General features: G+C 37.8%; 1 protein-coding gene across 5 annotated transcripts in view; it reads right to left on the reverse strand.

Moving 5' to 3' along the window:
- Positions 1-1,442: 1,442 nt before the first annotated feature.
- Positions 1,443-20,273, reverse strand: part of hrg (poly(A) polymerase hiiragi) — a 40,143-nt gene continuing 21,312 nt past the window's right edge. For 2 of the 5 annotated variants that reach the window (XM_076200924.1, XM_076200923.1), the window contains 6 exons: positions 13,346-13,566; positions 12,729-13,003; positions 9,267-9,520; positions 8,420-8,539; positions 5,495-6,649; positions 1,443-2,049 (listed from right to left, as the gene is read on the reverse strand). In XM_076200924.1, the coding sequence (XP_076057039.1) occupies positions 1,942-2,049; positions 5,495-6,649; positions 8,420-8,539; positions 9,267-9,520; positions 12,729-13,003; positions 13,346-13,566 (2,133 nt within the window). In that variant the 3' untranslated portion in view covers positions 1,443-1,941. Of the gene's footprint in view, positions 2,050-5,494; positions 6,650-7,310; positions 7,355-8,419; positions 8,540-9,266; positions 9,521-12,728; positions 13,004-13,345; positions 13,567-20,273 lie in introns of those variants that run through there. The other 3 variants (XM_076200927.1, XM_076200928.1, XM_076200926.1) reach the window with 3 other exon arrangements.

The following is a 20,273-nucleotide window of genomic DNA, read 5'->3' on the forward strand; positions in this document are numbered from 1 at the left end:
GGGGGGGGTTTGTGTCCCCCCCACCCTCTTTAAATCCCTGGAAAATATTCTCATCACTTTCTACTGTATTGCTCTTATCTATACTTCTAATCTTTACATTTTTATTAGACATTTCATCGTCGTCGGGGGGCCGTTTGTTTACCTTTCGCCTATCTGCCTGGGCCAAGTCTACTCCTTCCTCATTTCCCTCAGTAATCCCTCCCCTTCTCCTCTTTCCCTACTTTCCTACTACCCCACGAGCAATTTCCCCCCCCACCCTGTAAATACAATAGGCACTTCTCTTTGCGTTGGGATCCACAAAACTTCAATTTTCTTCAGAACGTCTTCTAAGCCGTCCGTTCGTTGAAGTGTGTGTGTGTGTGTTTAATAAAACCACTTGGAAAATAAAAGGTGACCAAACGTTTTTGGTCACCTTTCATTTTATTTTTATTGTGAATCATGTGTTTTTGTAATTTATTCGCATATATATGTACCAAGGGCTTTTTCCTCCTAACAAGGGAGGTAGCCAAAGTCAAAAGACATGAATACACTCCCACTCATCTCATCACCACCTCTCCCTCCCTCTTTTCTTGGCTCCTCCTGGATGACAGGTCATCTCTGTATCTCACCCACTGCACTTCACAATAGCAAAGGAAAATGAAAAGTTTATTCATGTTTTCATACACTTTTATATAACTTTCTTTTACATGTATTTTTCTTTTATAAGAAATTTTGTATGACTATATATTTGTTTTTTGTGGATTTTAAATATTCTTACTCTAAAGTACCAATAGTATTATGTCAGAAATAATATTTAATCCTTCTACTTACAGCGCAACTAAAGAAATATTTGACCACATAACCAAACCCAAAGGAAAGACAGTGTATGAAGATAACATACTAACTTCCTCTCCCAGTTATTCAATAGTGGAGTAACATTCATCACTTTCGGTGCCTTAATGTAACCTACATGGAAAGTACCGGCTTTCTTTGATGTGATATATTTTTTTCCCTCCCAAATGGCTTTTGGCAACCAATCAAAGCCAACATGTTCAGGAATTTATCATATGTATAAATTTTTGTGTAGCAGGCTGTCATAACAATGCTCCGTGTATGTGTATATAAGAAAATAGTTGTGTATAATACAGCATGTTTAAAATAGAATGGAGTAGATTCTAAGCAAAGTAATGAACCTTTACTACTTCCTAAAAACCCCTTCAGCTTTCTTGAATTGCATGCTGATGGGGGACACATGCACACAAACACACACTAACTCTAAAGATGGAAAAAATGGGAGCTTGGTCAACCTTGGTCCAGTGAGAACTATTTCAATGACAACTGATCTATCGGTACTGCTCTTGACATAATATTGCTCTTACTAATAGTCTGCACATGGTAATTTCAAATCCTCTTTCACTAATTTTCTTTGGCAGTTTGTTGTATGTAAACATGAAGCCTGCCTCTTTTTCTTATTATGATTTTTTTACATTTTTACACTTTTATTTTTTTATCTGTATATGTTTTTTTGTTGTTTTTTTTGTGTTTTTTGTGTTTTTTGTATGCACATGAGGAAATGATACATTCTTGCCAACACCTTCCCCAGGACTCTTTTGCTGACATAATAAAATAAAGACATAAACTTGTGACAATCCATTCAGCAAAATTTCAAAAGGTCAATCCAGTTGCCTCAACTCTGAAATGCCTTGTGCAACCTGAGCATTCCATCCCTAAAGGACAACTTTCCTAACAATTATACTCAGAAACAATCGTTTGTACAATGGCAATGAAAAACACTCATTCTCTCTTCATAAAACCAAACATCATTTAAAATTGGTTGATCTTTTAAAGACAGTCCACACCAATCATTCACTCCAAAAGTAAGCACATCTTTAAAATCAGGATACCTTCTGAACCCTAATATATGCTGTATGGCAAGTGCTTGTCCAACTAATAATTGGATTTTTACTCTGAACCGCACTTCTTAAAATGAAACTTGACGTCCCAAGTGTGCCTCACGAGATCAAAGGGGTCAGGTGTTAGCACATCATGAAGTTCTTTGCTTGATAACCTCTGGAAAATAAATTATTTTTAGTAGAGATGACATCAAAACAAAAATATTCTATATAGCAAATTTGGCATAAATTATTATTTGATTACTTTTAAACAACTGGTTATTCCTTTCTATAACGGTTTCACACCACAAGGAAAATATTCTTCTTCTACTAGTGATTATTTTGAACACATCAAGGTCAACTAACATGTCAAAAACACTATTGCTACAAGGGTATGGTGGTCAACATATTCTATTCTATATGAGGGATTATTTACAATATTTCTGGAGCATATAATGCATGAAGAACACAAGCACTAATCATGAGCAATCAATCAATTGCTTCAGATTGTTCTTGCAAGTGACCCATGATTCCCAGGTAATCAGTAACAGATACCCAATTAGTCCGTTATTTACCCGAGGAAGAAATATCTGTAATGTCTAGGTAAGACTTGGGAAGGGAAGTGCAGGATGAGATGTTCAGTATCTTCTCTATGACAACCACATCTGGGGCAGTTTTCTTATGTGGCCAGGCCTGTGTTGGATTTCTGGTTGTTTTATTGCAGGATGGTGACCAGATTCTTTGCAGTGAAATTCATTTTCCACTCCTGGCTCAATTCATCAACCTTATCTAGGTTTTCATGTAACAATTTGCAGTCCCTTTCGTTTTTCATTTCTTTAATGATCTTGGCATCATTTGCAAATAGAGTGCATAAATATCTATTCCATTCACCATGTCATTTATATACAATAGGAACATAACAGGTGCCAGTACTGAGCTTTGTGGTACCTCACTAGTCACTCCTCTCCAGTCCAATTTTTCATCTTTCACTACTGTTCACATATATTTCCCACTCTTACATCACTTTTATTTGATTCCCAGCAATAAATATTACCTGCCCCCAACAGTCCAAGCACACAGAGCAATGGTGACGGCTTCTGCCATAGCACTCCTCTTGCCATAAGCTCTTCCCCATCTATTGTTCTCATACATCTATCACTAAAAGTCTTTTACCCTTTTGAATGTACTCCCTAGGCTTCCTATATTTTCTAACTTCCAAATTAATCTTAGTGTGGTACTTTGTCAAGTAAGTTTTCCAAATCTAGGCTTCCCACATCTTCTAAAAAAACTTCCAAATTAATCTCAGTGTGGTACTTAGTCAAGTGAGTTTTCCAAATCCAGATTTAAACAACCCACCCTCATTCCTCTCATACAGCACATCCATCACTTGGTTACACAAGACTTTTCTACATCCAGACTGTTAACCAAGATTCCTTTCTCGTCCAGTTACTTCATCATCATTCTTTTACAAATTTTTCACACATTCTTCCCATATTCTCCACAACCAAAGTTGGCCATAACATCAAAAGACAATATTCTCATTTTCAATAAGCTTTTCATTTCTCATCTGTTATTTCTGAATTATCTGCAATCCATTTCATTCTATGCTTTTATTTTTTTTTAGGAAACATAAGTATTGCAATGTCCCTTTTTCCATCTTTTTTGTTTATAATTCTTATATTCATTACCATGGCCATCCCTTCTCCCATTTCTACTTATTACATCTATATGCCTTTTTTCACTGCTCTCATCACAACACCTCCCAATTTTGCTACCCTGTTCCTTCTCCAGATGATACACTTTCCCTGACCCAAATGAACATGAACATTTCCATTAAGGTTTGTTTTGGCAAAGCACACTGTGTCTGGTCTTTTCTTCTTTAGTAATTTACTTCGATTTTTTTTATCAGTCTGCCTATACTTGTATGACTTATTTTCTTTCTACTTTGCATTTTTTTCAGGAACCACTTCCTAATTTTATGATCTATCATTCCAATAGAACTGTCTTCTTTTGTTCCTTATTCTTTTTATTTCAGTTTGTTCTACCAATTTTCTTTTGTGTGTGTGTGAGTGTAAAGTCAAAGGCATAAATCCACTCCCACCCATTTCATCCCCACATACTCAACTCCCATTCACCACTCCTCCCCCCTCCTTTTTTTTTGTCTCCTGGATGATGGGTTAGCCCTGCATCTTGCCCACTGCCCTGAGTCAGAAGCAATGTAGTAAGACACAGGACATCCACATCAAGGGTGCTTCATTTAATCAGCGAACCCCCCTTTCTCTCCCCTCAAACAGGGGAAGAGAAGACAGGTAGAGATTCCTATAAGCAACATCAAAATATCAGTCACACATACTCCCTCACCCACTCCCTTCCATGCATCACAGCATCATCCATACACAACCTATCATCTGTCTTCTCCCTTCCTTCCTCAACAGACATTCCCCTCTTTCCCAATGCCCCTTTTACACCATCCATCCATTTCATCCTTGGTTGCCCCCTATACTCCTTCCACAACAATTTTACTAAACTTTCTTCACTCATTCATTCCATGTGTCCAAACCATCCCAATAAGCTTTCATCAATCTTATCTCCCAACTCCCTTACCACCCCTGCTCTCCTCTTCACCTCCTTTCTCAATCTATCCAGCCTAGGAACACCTACCACTCAACAAACTGATCCCTCTGAAACTATTACACTCACACTTGATGTGGAACTATACAGACATTCCTCCAGTCTTCTGGTACTCTCCCATCTTTTAGACAAACACTAAACCTCATCAGCCATTCCATTACTGTATCACCCTTTTTTAGACACTCCACATGACACCCATCTCACCCAGGTGCATTACCTGCTCTCATCATTTTAGTAACTGCTTTCACCTCATCTTTCCTTTTTTCTATTCCATTTTCCTCATTCATCACTGTCATTTTCACTGCAACCACCTTTCCCTCCCTATCCTCCTTCACATTTAGCAACTCCCTAAAATACTCTGTCTATCTTTCTCTTACTGCCGTTTCTTCCATTATCATCTCTCCATCTGCACATTTTATTTTTCCTTCCAAAACATCTTTTTATTACTTTCAAAATTTTGTCATAATCTTAGTTGATTTCATATCTACTCTCCTCTTTGCCTCCTTTATTTTATGCTTTACTTCTCTTTTCTTTCCTTTGTACCTCTCATATGATTCTCTCATCCTACATGTACTAAAACTAAATATGTACTAAAACTAAAACAATTCCAACATACAACATGGAATAGGAAAACTAATAGATTTACTTTTTCTATTTATGGTTCAACAATATACACAATAAGAAAAATAAATTTTCATTTTACATTTGTTTATGCATAACAAAATTTTCTATATCGCAGCTACATAAGTTGTAATACTACTATAGGCATACAACTAGTGCATACTTAGTAAAGAAAAAAAAAAATCTAGTCAATGACTTCCGTCAGGTGCTGTGCCTACTAACAGTACCCTTCCAGTTCCGTTATTAGCAGGAGAATGAGAAGATCTTAAGACCCCAACCTTAAACATGCACTGGTTAACAAAGAGATCTACCACCATTTTTATACAATAACATGCAACAGTATCACACAAAGGTGCATGTTTTCAACTAACCTGTCTTGCAAGAATAAGGTGTGATGGTTTGATGATGGGCCTTGTAAAAGACACAGCATTATTGCGAGCTTTGGGTTTTTGGCAGCAGTTTGGTTCTCCCCTTTTTATATTTTTATCTTTTACTGTGGGTAGGAATTGTGTGATGTTTCTGTCTGCATTAAATTCATTGCGTTGTTCTTGAGGTGAAATGCATGAATAGGGGGTAATGATGGAATGAGAGATGACTCCTTTGGAAGCTTGGGGTATATGAACAGCAGGTGGAGGTGTGTTGCGGAGTGTGGTGGGTGACGGGATAAGAGGAGACGCAGGAGGGGGACGAGGAGGAGGAGGAGTAGTAGGAGAAGAAGGAAGTACTTGGCATGAGTCAAAGCCTTGTGTGTTCACTTGGTGGGGAACTGTCACCATGGTGTGCTGTTGGATTGGACTGGCAAGATTATGGGTGTCACAACACAATATACTATTGGGTGCACCATATGGCAGAATATCACTTGGAATGCAATGGGGACTACAGCATCCACAACTTTTGTGATACATTGTACAGAGATGCTGGTGCATACCGGGGGGAGGATGGGAGAGTGCAAGTTTTTGGTGTTCTGGTGTGGATGCATGAGAAATGTGATGCTCAGTAGTAACCTGAGGGAGAGGTCGGATTTGTGGTGACACCTGAGGTAAGTGGTGATGTGTTAAAAATGTAAAAGGATGAGGATGGGGGGATGAGTGGTGACAATGACTACCAGATGCAGAACAAGCCCCCTCCAGGTCAGGGGACACTAATGACATGGAGTGTCTGAGGGGTGACAATTGGGATAGCAAGTGGTTGTGGGGTGACACTGACGGATGGGTGTGTTGATGTGATGCTACTAATGGATGTATGTGATTGTGGGATGACATGGGAGTGAGGTGCCCCCCATGGGTGGGTAGTGGAGGAAGAGGTGGGGTATAGGGTGAGACAGAGGGTAGAAGTTGAGGATGTGGATGATGGAAAAGTGGAGGTGATTGCGACACATTAGACATGGGTGCCAAAAACATATAGCAGTAAGTGGCAAGAGAATTTGGTAGAGGCTGATGTTCCTGCTCCTGTTGTTGAGTGTTACAAGGTGATGCCAGGTGCAGGGCCCTCAGGGTGTCCGCTCCACTGGTGCACGTCACCAACACCTTCAACACCAACCAGTATGTGTGTTACAGTCAAGACAAAACATGGAAACTACAGCTAACCAATGCAAAATGATCAAAAGGAAAAAAACAATGAAATCCATGATCTGGAATTTCTTTTTACTCCAGCACTAAAGACAGATGATTATTCAGTCCTGTATTTCTCAGAAATTAAAAGACTTTGTCATCAAAACAATATCCTTTTTTCTAAACTCATAAGTACATATACTATAAATATATGCTTGAACAAACACAAAGAAACATACATGTACACAATGACATTTGTTGTCATTAAAAAAAAAAAGGTAATTAATAAAATAATTACTGAAGGACTGACTGTCTTATCTCAAACGAAAAACAGAACTGGAAGGGATTTCTTTCTGTAGGACACAGGACAAGAGTAAAAGAAGACTTTCACATGCACAGAAAGGCAAGAAGCAGGTGGGAACATGCTCACATACATTAGGGCAAGCATGCTAGGCAGTAACAATAACAACAGCATAAGCGATCAATTATGCTGAGGAAACTCGATGATGCAACTAAGCAAATCTTGTGACATTCCTCAAGATCTCATCGCTGAGGAGAATTAAACTGGCATGGGCAGAAAGCAAGCAGTGAGACATCTTCATGCACAACCATTGCTTTGAGAAAGTCTCCAACTTACATAAGTGTTCATCAGTGCCCTCAGCTGGATAAGGGTAGAGATTGCTGTTGAGGAAATAATTAATTTTTCATTTTTTATATGCATACCTATTTTCTTCATCTTTATCATACCCTACATCATAATAATAAATAAATATTTGTTGTCATACATGCAGTTCTTCCCCTAAACAACTTGAAATCAAGAAATCTAAACCTGCTATCCTTCACCAAAATATAAGTTTCCTTGGAAGGATGTTCCTTTTCAATTTTCTTCTTTCTTCACTTAAACTCTACACTCAATTTTCCACATACAAGATAATTATCTGACAATCCACTGCCCTCTCCCCTGAATAAATCTGTATCCAGACCTCTTCCACTCCTCCTCCTGGGCACAACTACATAGTCCAAATACCCTCCCACTAACCACTCTGACCCACATATGTTCGTCTTTCTTATTAACTACTATGTTCACTAATATTTCCCTTTCAATACATATCTCTCACATTTCCTCTCCAATTTCCTTCCTCTCTACAGTAAGTCCTCGTTATGCGGTACATGTGCGTTCCTGAAAACCTTACCGCGAATTGAACTGACCCCATTATAACATGTAATAATAGGATATGGCAGACGTACCTTTACCCTGCTCTTTCCTCTTCAAAACATGAGCAGATACCGTATCTATGAATTTTTCTTACCGTAAATAGAATCAAGGGTAGTAATTACCAAATACCGTAACTGAATTTACCGGATAAAGAATTACCGTATAAGGAGGACTCACTGTATATGATATATATATATATATATATATATATATATGCTCCCTACACATTTATTCAAAGAAAATATTCATTGCCCTTTCCATGTACTTTGGATCTAGAAAAGATACAGTTCAGAAACTGAGGATACCTTACCTATACAACCTGATAAATTGGTATCTTACTATTCTACAAGTGAAGAAAAGTATGATAACTATACATAGCAAACACATTAAAAGAAATTCTCAGTTTCTAAACTGATTAAACAAGATATAAAGTAATTTACCTTGATAATAATAATTTATCTAAATCTGTAGTAGAGGCCATGGCAAACAACTTACCCTACTAAAAAAAAAAAAAAAAATTAAAACCTTACCTGTGTTTGTGAGTTAATCTCTGACGGCAAGTTTGGAGAATTAATCGTAGTGGTGGGAGAATTGGAATAGCCTTCATCAAATGACATATTGGACATTGAATCATCTCCATTTGCTTGGCTCTGAAGAAACAATAATAAAACAATTCTCAGAGAAAACTAATGTCTCACACACGGCCAAACTTCGTTACCAACTACTGTACTTTAGACTCTCATGAGAATCACCTTCATGTTTCCATGCATTCACTTGTAACTTCCACATCTCACACACTGCCAAACTTTGTAATCAACTACTTCAGGCACTCCTCAGAATTACCAACAGGTGCAGTGTCCGCTACAAAGAATAATGGATTCACTTTCCATATCCTTCCATTTTTACTCGTCAATCACAAACTTCTGACTCCACTTACTCAGCACAATATTTTTCTCAAAGATAACAATGATATCTAATGAAAAAACAATATATATATGCAAAGTAAACCACTTGGAAAAAGAAAATAATGAAGTATAGCACTTTTGTAAATGAAAGTGCTCTGCTTCATTAGTTTCTTTTTCCAAGTGGTCTACTTTGCATAAGTGAACACATGTATCCGTGTTCTTATTAGCATATATATATATATATATATATATATATATATATATATATATATATATATATATATATATATATATATATATATGCTCTATAATGCTTTTGTCATCCACCTGTCCTATTTTTCATTCACATTAGCCACACCTGATGATTCCAATAACCCTCCTTCTTTTCCTGTTATCAACCCTTACATCAAGTTTACACACCTTTGAAAAGGTTTGAGTCACTCACATGTCAACACTTTCCATATCGCCTTACCTTGACTGAGTGGTCATCTGATGAATCTACTTTCAATTTCTTTGTATCTGTCATGTCTGTAGCAGAAGTGTCTAGGTTGCAGTCCGATTTCCTTTTGGTAGAAAGTGCCCTGGGCTGACCGTCCTCTCCTTTTGGCTTGTAGTAGTCTAGTGTTTCTTGTGAAAGGAAGCTGCTTAACTGTTTCTTTTTGACGTATTTGCAATTCACCTCCATCCCCTCTTTATAGGCTTTATTGTAGTTACTCTGTTTATAAACTGAGATAGAAAGACATCTATATGAATGAAAGTATTTACACCAACCTTATGTTGCCTACACACTAGTCTAAAAACTGAATGAATAATTTGAGTAATTCTCTATTGGTCATTTCAGTATGTACTGAAAACCTTTTCCCTTTACAAGATGGGTGGCCAAATCAAAGCACATATCTTCACACAAATAAAAAATAATCTAATAAGTAAAGTAAATAGATAAACAAATTGATAAATACACGAATAAATGGATAAATAAAAAATCAATCACTAAATATACAAATAATAAAAAATATACAAATAATAAAAAATAAACAAATAATAATAATAATAATAATAATATATTCATATACCAAGAGCTTTTTCCCCTTCACCGGGGAGGTAGCCAAGTCAGAGGCACATCCATTCCAACCCCCTTTACCCCTCTCATCTAAGCTCCTTATGGATGACAGGTCATCCCTGTATCCTACCCACTGCCCTGGTTAAGAAGCAATGCAGCAAGACACACTATATCCATAGCAAGGCTACTTCACTTAATCAGTCTCCCCTCTCTGTCCCCTCATGCAATAAAAGAGAAGAAAGTGAGAAATCCCTTTGGGCTGCATCAAAATATCATTCACACAAAGGCATCTCTATCCCCCCATTTCTCCCTTCCTTGCATAATAGTATCATCTATACACAGTCACTCGCCACATATCTCTATCTTGCCTTCTCACTTCCTTCCTCAACTGACATTCCCCTCACTGCCCCCTTCACCCTATCCATCCATTCTGTCTTCAGTCATCCCCTCAAGTTCACTCCCTCCACTTCTACCTTCCACATATCTTTTACTAATCTTTCATCACTCATTCTTTCCATGTGTCCAAACCATCCAAATAATCTTTCATCAGTCTTACCTGCCATCACATTTTCCACTCCACTCTTCTCCTTACCTCATTTTTCACTCTATCCAACATAGTAACCCCTACCATTCTTCTCAGACATTTCATCTCAAACACATTTAAACTTTTCCTCTCAGCTTCTCTTAAATTCCAAGTCTCTGCCCCATACAATGCCACCAGCACAATCCCCCCTTCATACAACTTCCTATATGCATCCATTCTCAAATGCCTATTTCCCATAACATTTTTTAATCCCCCAAGGCATTTACTTGCTTCTCTCAATCTACAATTTACCTCCACCTCCATCCCTCCCTTTCCTGCCACACATGGCCCTAAATACCTACAGCTATCCACTTCCTCCGGCCTCTCTCCTTTTAAACCTACTTCCAACTCACTGCCATCATCTACCCTTGTACATCACATTATCATCATACATACATACATATACCAAGGCTTTTTCCCCCTTCCAAGGGAGGTAGCCACAAAAGGAAAGGCATAAAAACACTCCCACCCATTTCATCCCTAAATACACTCCACACCCCTCCCACCCTTCCTCTCATCTGAGCACCTCCTGGATGACGGGTCATCCCTGAACCCTGCCCACCGCCCTGGGTCAGAAGCAGTGTCGCAAGACACAGTACATCCACAGCAAGGCCGCTTCATTTAATCGGCGACCCCCTCTCCGTCCCCCTTTGCATATAAGGAGAGGACGGGGAGAAATCCCTTCGGGCTGCGTCAAAATTTACTCACACATACTACCCCACCCCCACTCCCCCGCCTAATAATAATAATAACAATAATAATAATACATATATATAGCAAGGGCTTTTTGCCCCTTAGAAGGTAGGTAGCCAAAGTCAAAGGCATAAAATCCACTCCTACCTATTCCATCCCCACATATTCTACTCCCATTCACCACCGCTCCCTCCCCCTTTTTTTGGCTCCACCTGGATAATTGTTTGATTGATTCATGAAATTTCTGGCTTGAAGGCCAAGCGACGGAGCCTCCACCTGGAGGAGGGGTCATCCCTGCTATCTTGCCCACTGCCCTGGGTCAGAAGCAATGAAACAAGATACAGCACATCCACATCAAGGCTGTTTCATTTAATCAGCAACCCCGCCTTTCTGTCCCCTCATGTAGAAAAAGAGAGGATGGGGGAGAAATTTCTTTGTCCTCCATCAAAATATCATTCACACATACTTTACTCCCCCCATCCCCCAAACATAGCTCCAACCCTGTATTATAATTATGCCTTGAGGAGCTAAGATAGTTCGTCCACATTTGGAATATGCTGTTTCCGTATGGTCACCGAATCTCATTAAAGACATTGACAGATTGGAAAGAGTACAACGGCGAGCTACATATGAATCTGTTTTCCCTAAAAAAGCGTAGACTCAGAGGTGACTTGATACAGGTCTTTAAAATTCTAAAGGGAATTGACAACATCAAAAGTGACCAAATTTTTACATTGAATGAGAATCAGACAAGAAACAATGGTCTCAAACTGTCCGGAAATAGATTCAATTTGGAAGTAGGTAGAAACAACTTTGCCAACCGTGTAGTTAATGAATGGAATAAACTTCCTGCACAGGTAGTGCAATGTAGTTCAGTTCAAAGCTTTAAGAATCATTTAGATAAATACCTAAGTAAGATGCTGTAATGATTATATTATTTGTTTTTGTTTTGTTATCATTTGTCTGTCTGATTTTTATTTATTATTAGTTATATGTCAATTTATTATTATTTACTATTTACCTGTTTGTTTATCATTTAACTATACCTATGCATTTATTTATGTATTTTATTTGTTATTTACATTATCATAGTTTTTATTTATTATTTTATTATTAATATGATTTTTTTTTTTGCATCCGACCTAGATATGGATCAAAAGGTCTCCTGTCAGTATGCTCCGCCTTTGTAAAGATGGGTTGGAGTGGGTGCATGCCTAGTTTTGGCTTCCTTCCATATCCGAGGGAAGAAGCCCTTGATATACAGATTAGATAGAAATAAATTTTCTTTAACCTCTTCCATACGGTGCCGCACACATAGGCGTCATGAGGAGCAAGTGGATTCGCGACGCTGCCATATCGGCGTCTTGATTATATTTATTGTAGTCGCCCCTGTGTTTTTACATTCTCCCAAATGCGCCCTGAATCCCATTCTCTGTGGTTTTCAAAATTCGCGGGTGAAAGAGAGAACGATCGATATAAGCCGTGACTATATTTTATGATGCGAGTATTATTACGACACGTCATACGGCTGGCATTGGCTGCTGCCCGCGAGATTTAAGTCCCGTACTGAAGTGGTTAACCTATATATTCATACTTACCAACTTCTACAAATTTGTTGATTTCTTGCGTCAGATCTATATTTGGCGTAGATTCAGACTTTTTAAACTCAACACCTATAAACCAGGCAGAGTGGGCCTTGTTCTGATATTCTGGGTCCAACGTTGTGAACGCAGTTGGATTGATGTGGATTGTCTTCACGGCGCCATTTTGCTCCAAACCACTGATGAGATGGCGAATTTTGGACTCGACCAACCCATACCATTCCAGATGGTCTTCTGGGGTCTGTGCTCCTGCTATCACCATTAAGTAGTGTCTGCACCAATTTAGTAATTAAAAGACAAAAAGCAAATACATTATCAAAACTAATCATCACAATAAGAACATGGATACTGACAAAAATACTCGAGAATTGACACTTGTATTACAAAAATAATAACCTAAACTAAAAGCCTTCTACAATTATAACCAATGCAAAGATAACAGCCGTGCTCTACATCAGGTATGATTAGTTCATCTTGTGTCCAGTACATGACATTTTCAAAAAGCATGTGATTTTATGGCAAGGTCAGGAAATTCTAAATAACCTTATATTCAATCATCTATAAGAACTATTATGTATTCCAGATCTGTTGTGTTTCAGACTCCAAGAACCTACTTGTATTTGCCAAAGAAGTTTGGTGGCTGGAAGAGTTTGTCCCACGTTGCTTTGGCCAACATTATGTCTTCCGTGATCTGCAGTCCTATCTTGAATTCCTCCATCATTATAGCTCGAGTGGACTGGGATGTGTTGAATGTGGAATTTTGTTGTGGATACGCTGGTGTGATGATGGGCATAAGGTGAAATCTGTCTTGCACATTGACCCTTGGATCCCACACCTGCTTGGAGTAATGCCAATTTTATGGATGAATACAATATCATTAATGAATAAGCCTGTCTTGCATTTGCAATCTGATCAATGTACAACAGCAAGATGAAAGCCTTCTCTTCGTTAGTTTCTATCTGCCACGTGGTCAAATACACAACATTTTTTTTTCCATAATACCATCCTTCGGTGCACAATAATTTTCTATGGATCCCTTTCTGCATTAGCCTTGAGTAAAAATAAACTCACATATGGCCTAAAATATAAGACTGATAATATAATCACCGACTTCTTCAAAGAAAAGAAAAAAAAATTGTGAGAGGCCAATATAAGAATTAACATAAAGCAAGGAACTGGTTATTTTCAATTGCAAATAAGAAAATACATTTACGTGAACTTCTTTCATTGTTCCCAGTATAACAAGGCATAGGTTGTTTTACTTTGGAACAGAATGGTATGGAAGACAATAAAGATTAAAACCAGATCAAGAAATGAGGTAAATGTAGCTGTATTGAAAAGGTACTAAAGGGTTAAGTGTGTGAAAGTGTGGGCAGAAAAATAAAAATATAAACCAATGAATAAATAAATAACAATAAATGTTGCCCACATTTCATTAATGGAAAACCTGCAGCCCCACAGTAGCTGGCTATGAGCCTCTGGACCTCCCAGAGGTCTTTCTGGAAAGAACCATTGGATTGTTGTGTTGTTTTGGTGTGTGAATGCTTCTATGCCACAAGCCAAATATAGGAGGAGGACATGGAGGAGGAGGAGGGGGAGAGGAGGAGAAGGAGGCGGAGGAGAAGAAGGAAGAAGACTAGTTTAAAGTTGATAGAGATATCCTGGGCCCAGTCTAGAAAATGTGCATGAGTCCCTTGCAACCATGCTTCTGATGAGGGTGTTGACAGGTTTTGAAAATGGGCAGCTCCTTAGTCCTTCTTCCAGGACAAGCAGGTATTCATCCCTGGTCTCAAAACAAACAACAATAATACATGGAAAGATACGCATAGAAAAGTACAAGATCTAACCAGGGAATAGCGAAAAATATAAAAGACTTGCTATGGAATATTTAGGATTCCAAGAGCTTTCTATTTCAAAATACATGGTTGAATAATTCTACTTGTATTTCTCTACAAATGAAGAAACATTTAAAATAGATAATTAAATAAATAAATATATATATATTTTTTTTTATAAAATTAAATAAATTAATAATAATAATAATAATAAATAAAAAATAAACTCCTTTCAAAACACATCAACAAAATGAATAGGACAGGCATGCCATGTTCAATATAATTACGAGACACTGTTATGACAAATACCTGACTTTTACATTTTCTAGAGGCAGAGTCTGACCTCATTTCTGATGTTTCTCTTGCCATCCTACCACTACAATACTTATTCAACCACTTCTCTTATCAATATTTCTTTACTTACACCCCCTTTTCCACATTCTCCTTTTCCTCTTGTTCCATAACTTTTTTGCAACTACACTTGTTCCTCTTCTTGTATGTTTAACAACCTTTTCTCTCCTTGTTTGATTTCACCATTAAGCTCAAAGACAGTACCATCACAGAATAGGCCTGGCCACAGAATGATAATGCCCTAAATTCAACCACCCACTTAATCCTGCACTACCACCAGACAACACAATACTTCCTCTTTGAGTGACATATGGGTGAATGTTCCTGGTTACTTTGGCTGTGGGTCTCCTGCAGGCGACACCTGGGGCAACAAATTGACTGTGGAATTGGTGCATATTTCCTCCATATTTTCCTTAATAACATGAAAAAATCTTTTGTTCATTTCTTTTGGAAATCACTCACTTCCCTTGAACAGTTCAGTGGAACATATTGGGAACTGGGGATCTCAGGTGGACAAAAACTGAGCAACAAAGTAATTCTCAATATAAATGAATGCGAGATTTGAATTGATTAACAATATAAAAGGGTGCTTCCCAAGTCAGAATTTTTTTACATTAACAAGAAAAATATAGGAAAAAAATTAAATACATCCCCTGAATTTTCACCATCACACTTAACCTAACCTTAACCTCCCTTGTAAGGGGGGAAAAGCTTCTAAATAAGATCAATAAAAAAAAAACCAAGTTGCAAGACAAATTTCTTAAGTATAACAAGTTAATGTATAGTAACAGGTAAAAATACTTTAAACAAGACCATTCACAAAATAGCTGCCATGAAAATTAGCCAACATAGAGGAAAAAAAAAAAAAAAAAAAAAGTCCCGTTGCGCCAAAACTGCCACTGGGGCAGCAGAACTTTGCTGTCAAAACTTGAAATGTCACAATGGAGACACATCAAAATGGAAACAATCGAAACTACTACTGTACCTGTCACTGGTCCCAGGATTTTTGTATGCATGTTAAATGTCTACTGAGCTAGGGAAAGTGCAAAAGATTGGTATGAATGACAAAGAGATGCAGAAAAAAAAAGATCGAGGGAGATTGTAAGGGCTGAAGAGATGACAAAGATCCAGAAAAAAAAAAAAAAAAAAAAAAAAAAAAAAACTGCTTAATTATCATGAATGGATGGAGAAGGATCACCATATGATGAAATGATTGGGGTAAACCAAAGGTCCTGGGTCTTGCTGTGGGGAGAGCTGTGCCTTGCTGCATCACATCTGACCCAAACAGGGTACTAGGGGACAGGGCAACACTTCATCCCCATGGTTAAACAATATGGCTGTGAGCTTTGACTTGGCAGCTTCCATTAATAGGGGGGGAAAAGACCATTGGTATATACATATATAAATATATATATATATATGTATATGTAGAAACATACACACATATGTATGTATGTATGTACATATGTGTAACTTTTTCAAAATCATGTGGCAAGGACTGCTGGAACATCCCACACTATATGCACTATAAGGAAAAAAGGATGAGGAAATTAGTTGCTCAACATGAACATAATATTTATGTGTAAGGGGGAGGAAATATGGGAGGTGTGAAATGGGCAAAAGGTGTGAATACCATTACATATACAGTTTAATCCCTCTGGAACTGAAGGTATGCAAAAAGCTGAATAAAACTACCTGATGGTAGCTCAAGTAATTAGAAAATTGCCACCTGGTAAGAAATGAGTTACCCATAAAAGAATGATCCCTTCCCTACCAACAGAACCTTGGAGGTGGCTAAAATAGTCTGTCGGCATTCAGAATATGAGGAAAAGTGCCACTATGTACAGGAATTAACGGCAGCTCTGTGCAGGGGCATGTGGTGTATAGGTTTTAAGACTTCAAATGAGTAGGACTGAGTTCGAATTCCCAAGTATATAGGGTAAGATGTGTAGAATGTATGGGAAATAGCCTATCCTCCTTTTTTTCTATTGGCCAAAGTTGAATGAAAAACAAAACAACAATAACATACTAAAAGTAATAATAACAATAATAATAGTAATAGTAATAATAATAAATGCACATCCTGAACGTATCTAAATTCTTGAAAATTGTATGTGCACCTAGTCTTAGTAGAAAATCTACTACTGAAATAACTAAAGGAAAATATACTAAATTGTGTGAAGCTGGGGTCATGTTAAACCAATGACTGGAAAAATCAAGCCAAGTCACATATGCTAAGGAATTGACGGAGGAAAAAAAGGTGTTAAGCCAAAACTCTGCCATACCATCTGTTCAATAATCTTGTGATACTGGGGCCAAAGAAGTCAGCCCATGCAAAATCCAATCCCAGTGAAAACATAAACGAGAACATACAGTCTCTAAGCACCATGGGAATTACTCTCTATGCACTGAAGAGTCAATAGGAAAACAAAATAAAAACAACAACAAAAAGAACAAGTTTAATTCATCTTATCAACATAGGGAAATACATACTTCTTCATACCAATTTTCAAACATTTACCTATTTCACTCCACCAATAAATAATAAACACATAGTTCAATGTAATATGAGAGAATTGGATTAAACTCATTTCAATATTAACTTATCTGTGTTCTTAAATCACCAAACAGCACATACTATTTAAGTTTAGAGTTGAAAATACACTGTATAAGAATATACACACATCAGTGAAACTGCAAGAAAAATATATTTCTTTGTGAACTGTATTAAACAGCAAACAAGTACGCTCAGTAGAAAGAGACAAAACTCAATCTGCATTATAAAAAACTATAGAATCTGTCATAACAGTATTTTTGTATTTTTTTTTTTAACTTCACATGTGTCATGTGATCAGATGGAGACCATGTCACACTTATCAATCAGCTATTCACCCCAAACAAAACAAAACAGAACAGGATGAGCCACTTTCCATACTTCATAAAAGTACAAAAGAACAAAAAATTCTAACTCTATCATTTGTTCAAATTTTCCACATCCACTTGATATATCTATTGCTAATATACACTGAATCAAACCATTTGTCTTTTATGCATCTCTCTATTTGCAAGAACCAATGATAGGTTAACTGCTTGTGGTTTTCCTACATCCAGAGATGAACCTGACAATCAATTTCTGGACAAAGCCCAAGACCTTTTCACATATGGCAATTACTCCCCTACTCTTATTACTTGCAGCCACTGACACCGAAACAATCCCACATTAATCAATACAACACAGACAAAAGTCCAAAGTCAGAAGTCTGTGGGAGCAATGGAGGACTTATCAGTCACTGCAGGACTAGACTTCCTGTCAATGAAACTCAAGGCAATAATTATAATTGTCCTCATTAGCTTTTTCCGCTTCTCTGTATTTCCATCAACACTTCCCATTGACCTCTGTCCAATTTTGTACATTGAATAAATCTTCATGCACTCCTTTACGTAATCCTATTTCTCCATCTATTCCTTCACACTACCTTGTGCTACTTTTCAGTTTATCATCCTGCCCTCTTCTATTTCCTTTACAAATACATAACAGATAGTAATTTACATGCACTCACTCATTCCATTTTCTCTATATTTCTGTTACACGTCTTTATAATTTGTCAACACCACCCCCTTCTGAAGGTGCAGCCCTGGGGTACTGGCATTTGGTCTCCAGACCAGACCAGACCCAAGGTCTAAATAAAATCTGAATATTCCCTTTCCAGGTATTCATATAAGAAGAGCTGACAAACAGTGACTATTCCTATGGAGACAAGAGGGCCCGAGACTATCAACAAATATGGAGAGTAGAAGCAGATAGAGGGAACTTGGGGTAAAGACCTAGAATGAAGTGGATGGATGAGGGTAAATTAAAATCAGAGTATTGCTACCGCAATGTAAACAATATGTCACATTCAACCACTGCAGTCTTCTCCCATCCCTTCTTACAAGAGATGTTTTCTGGTGCATAGAAAAATAGAAATACATACCCTAAACATCCTTTCAAAAACCTCTACCTTTCCTGGTGCTAAACATGGCAATTACCAATATTCTATTTCATTACCAAATTCATTATCTGAATCTGATTATAAAAGGTAGTGTTGGTAATCTATTTTGCTAATTTCATATGGAAAAGCAAATTATGTTTCTAGACAGAGCTATTGTACCCCATGAGTGCTGAATCCACATAATCTATGAAAAGGAGGATAACAAGTGGCCTAATTATTTTAAACATGTTGAATCAGACTCTATGTCACATCTTGAAAGAAATTTTAGCTCAGTGACCATCATTCCATCCAACTTTTTGGCACTCAGTAATATGTATAAATGGGAGTGGAGTATGTGGGGATGGAATGGGTAGAAATGGATTTTATGCCTTTGTTTTTTGGCTACCTCCCTTGTAAGGGATATAAAGCCATTGGTGTTATGTATGTATGAAATAACTAAAAATTACTTATCTGACAAAAAATTAAACATCTACCACTATGTATTTGAATGTGTACTAAAAGAATAATAAAGTGCGAATACTACACAATAGCACTCATAGTTCCATAGTTACACCAAATTGCTGCATGGCAGCATTATAGCTGATTTAAAACAAAGGCAAGCCATATGCATTTCTGCCTTAATGAGTGTTTTTCTATGGTTTTATATATTTTTTGATGAGTCATAAAATAAACTGCATAAAACATTACTTTATAAACTGTGATCATCATTCTTTTAAATGATGTATGAAGTGTGCCAACAGCACTGTATGGAGCAGAAACATGGAACATGAGAGAGGAAGAGAGAAGGAACTTGAATGTGTTTGAATTGAAGTGTCTGGGAAGTATGATGGGGGTTACTAGGCTAGATAGAGTGAGAAATGAGGAAGTGAGGAGGAGAACAGGGGTGGAAAGGGAGCTGGGAGATAGGGTGGATGAAAGAGTATTAGGATGGTTTGGACACATGGAAAGAATGAGTGAAGAAAGACTAGTAAAGGAGGTATGGAAGGCAGGTGGAGGGAGTGAACATGAGGGGACGTCCTAGGATGAGACGGGGGAATGGGGGTGAGGTAGTGTGTGTGAGCAAAAATTTTTGACGCAGCCCGAAGGGATTTCTCCCCGTCCTCTCCTTTATATGGGGGGACGGAGAGGGGGGGGGTTGCCGATTTAATGAAGCGGCCTTGCTGTGGATGTGCTGTGTCCTGCGACACTGCTTCTGACCTAGGGCAGTGGACAGGGTGCAGGGATGACCCGTCAGCTAGGAGGTGCTAAGATGGGAGGGAGGGTGGAGGGGTGTGGAGTGTTTTCGGGGATGAAATGGGTGGGAATGTTTTTGTGCCTTGTCCTTTTTGGCTACCCCCCTGGTAAGGGGGAAAAAGGCCTTGGTA

Source organism: Oratosquilla oratoria, chromosome 17, assembly GCF_046742065.1.
Source record: "Oratosquilla oratoria isolate Oo_2021 chromosome 17, ASM4674206v1, whole genome shotgun sequence".
NCBI lineage: Eukaryota > Metazoa > Arthropoda > Malacostraca > Stomatopoda > Squillidae > Oratosquilla > Oratosquilla oratoria.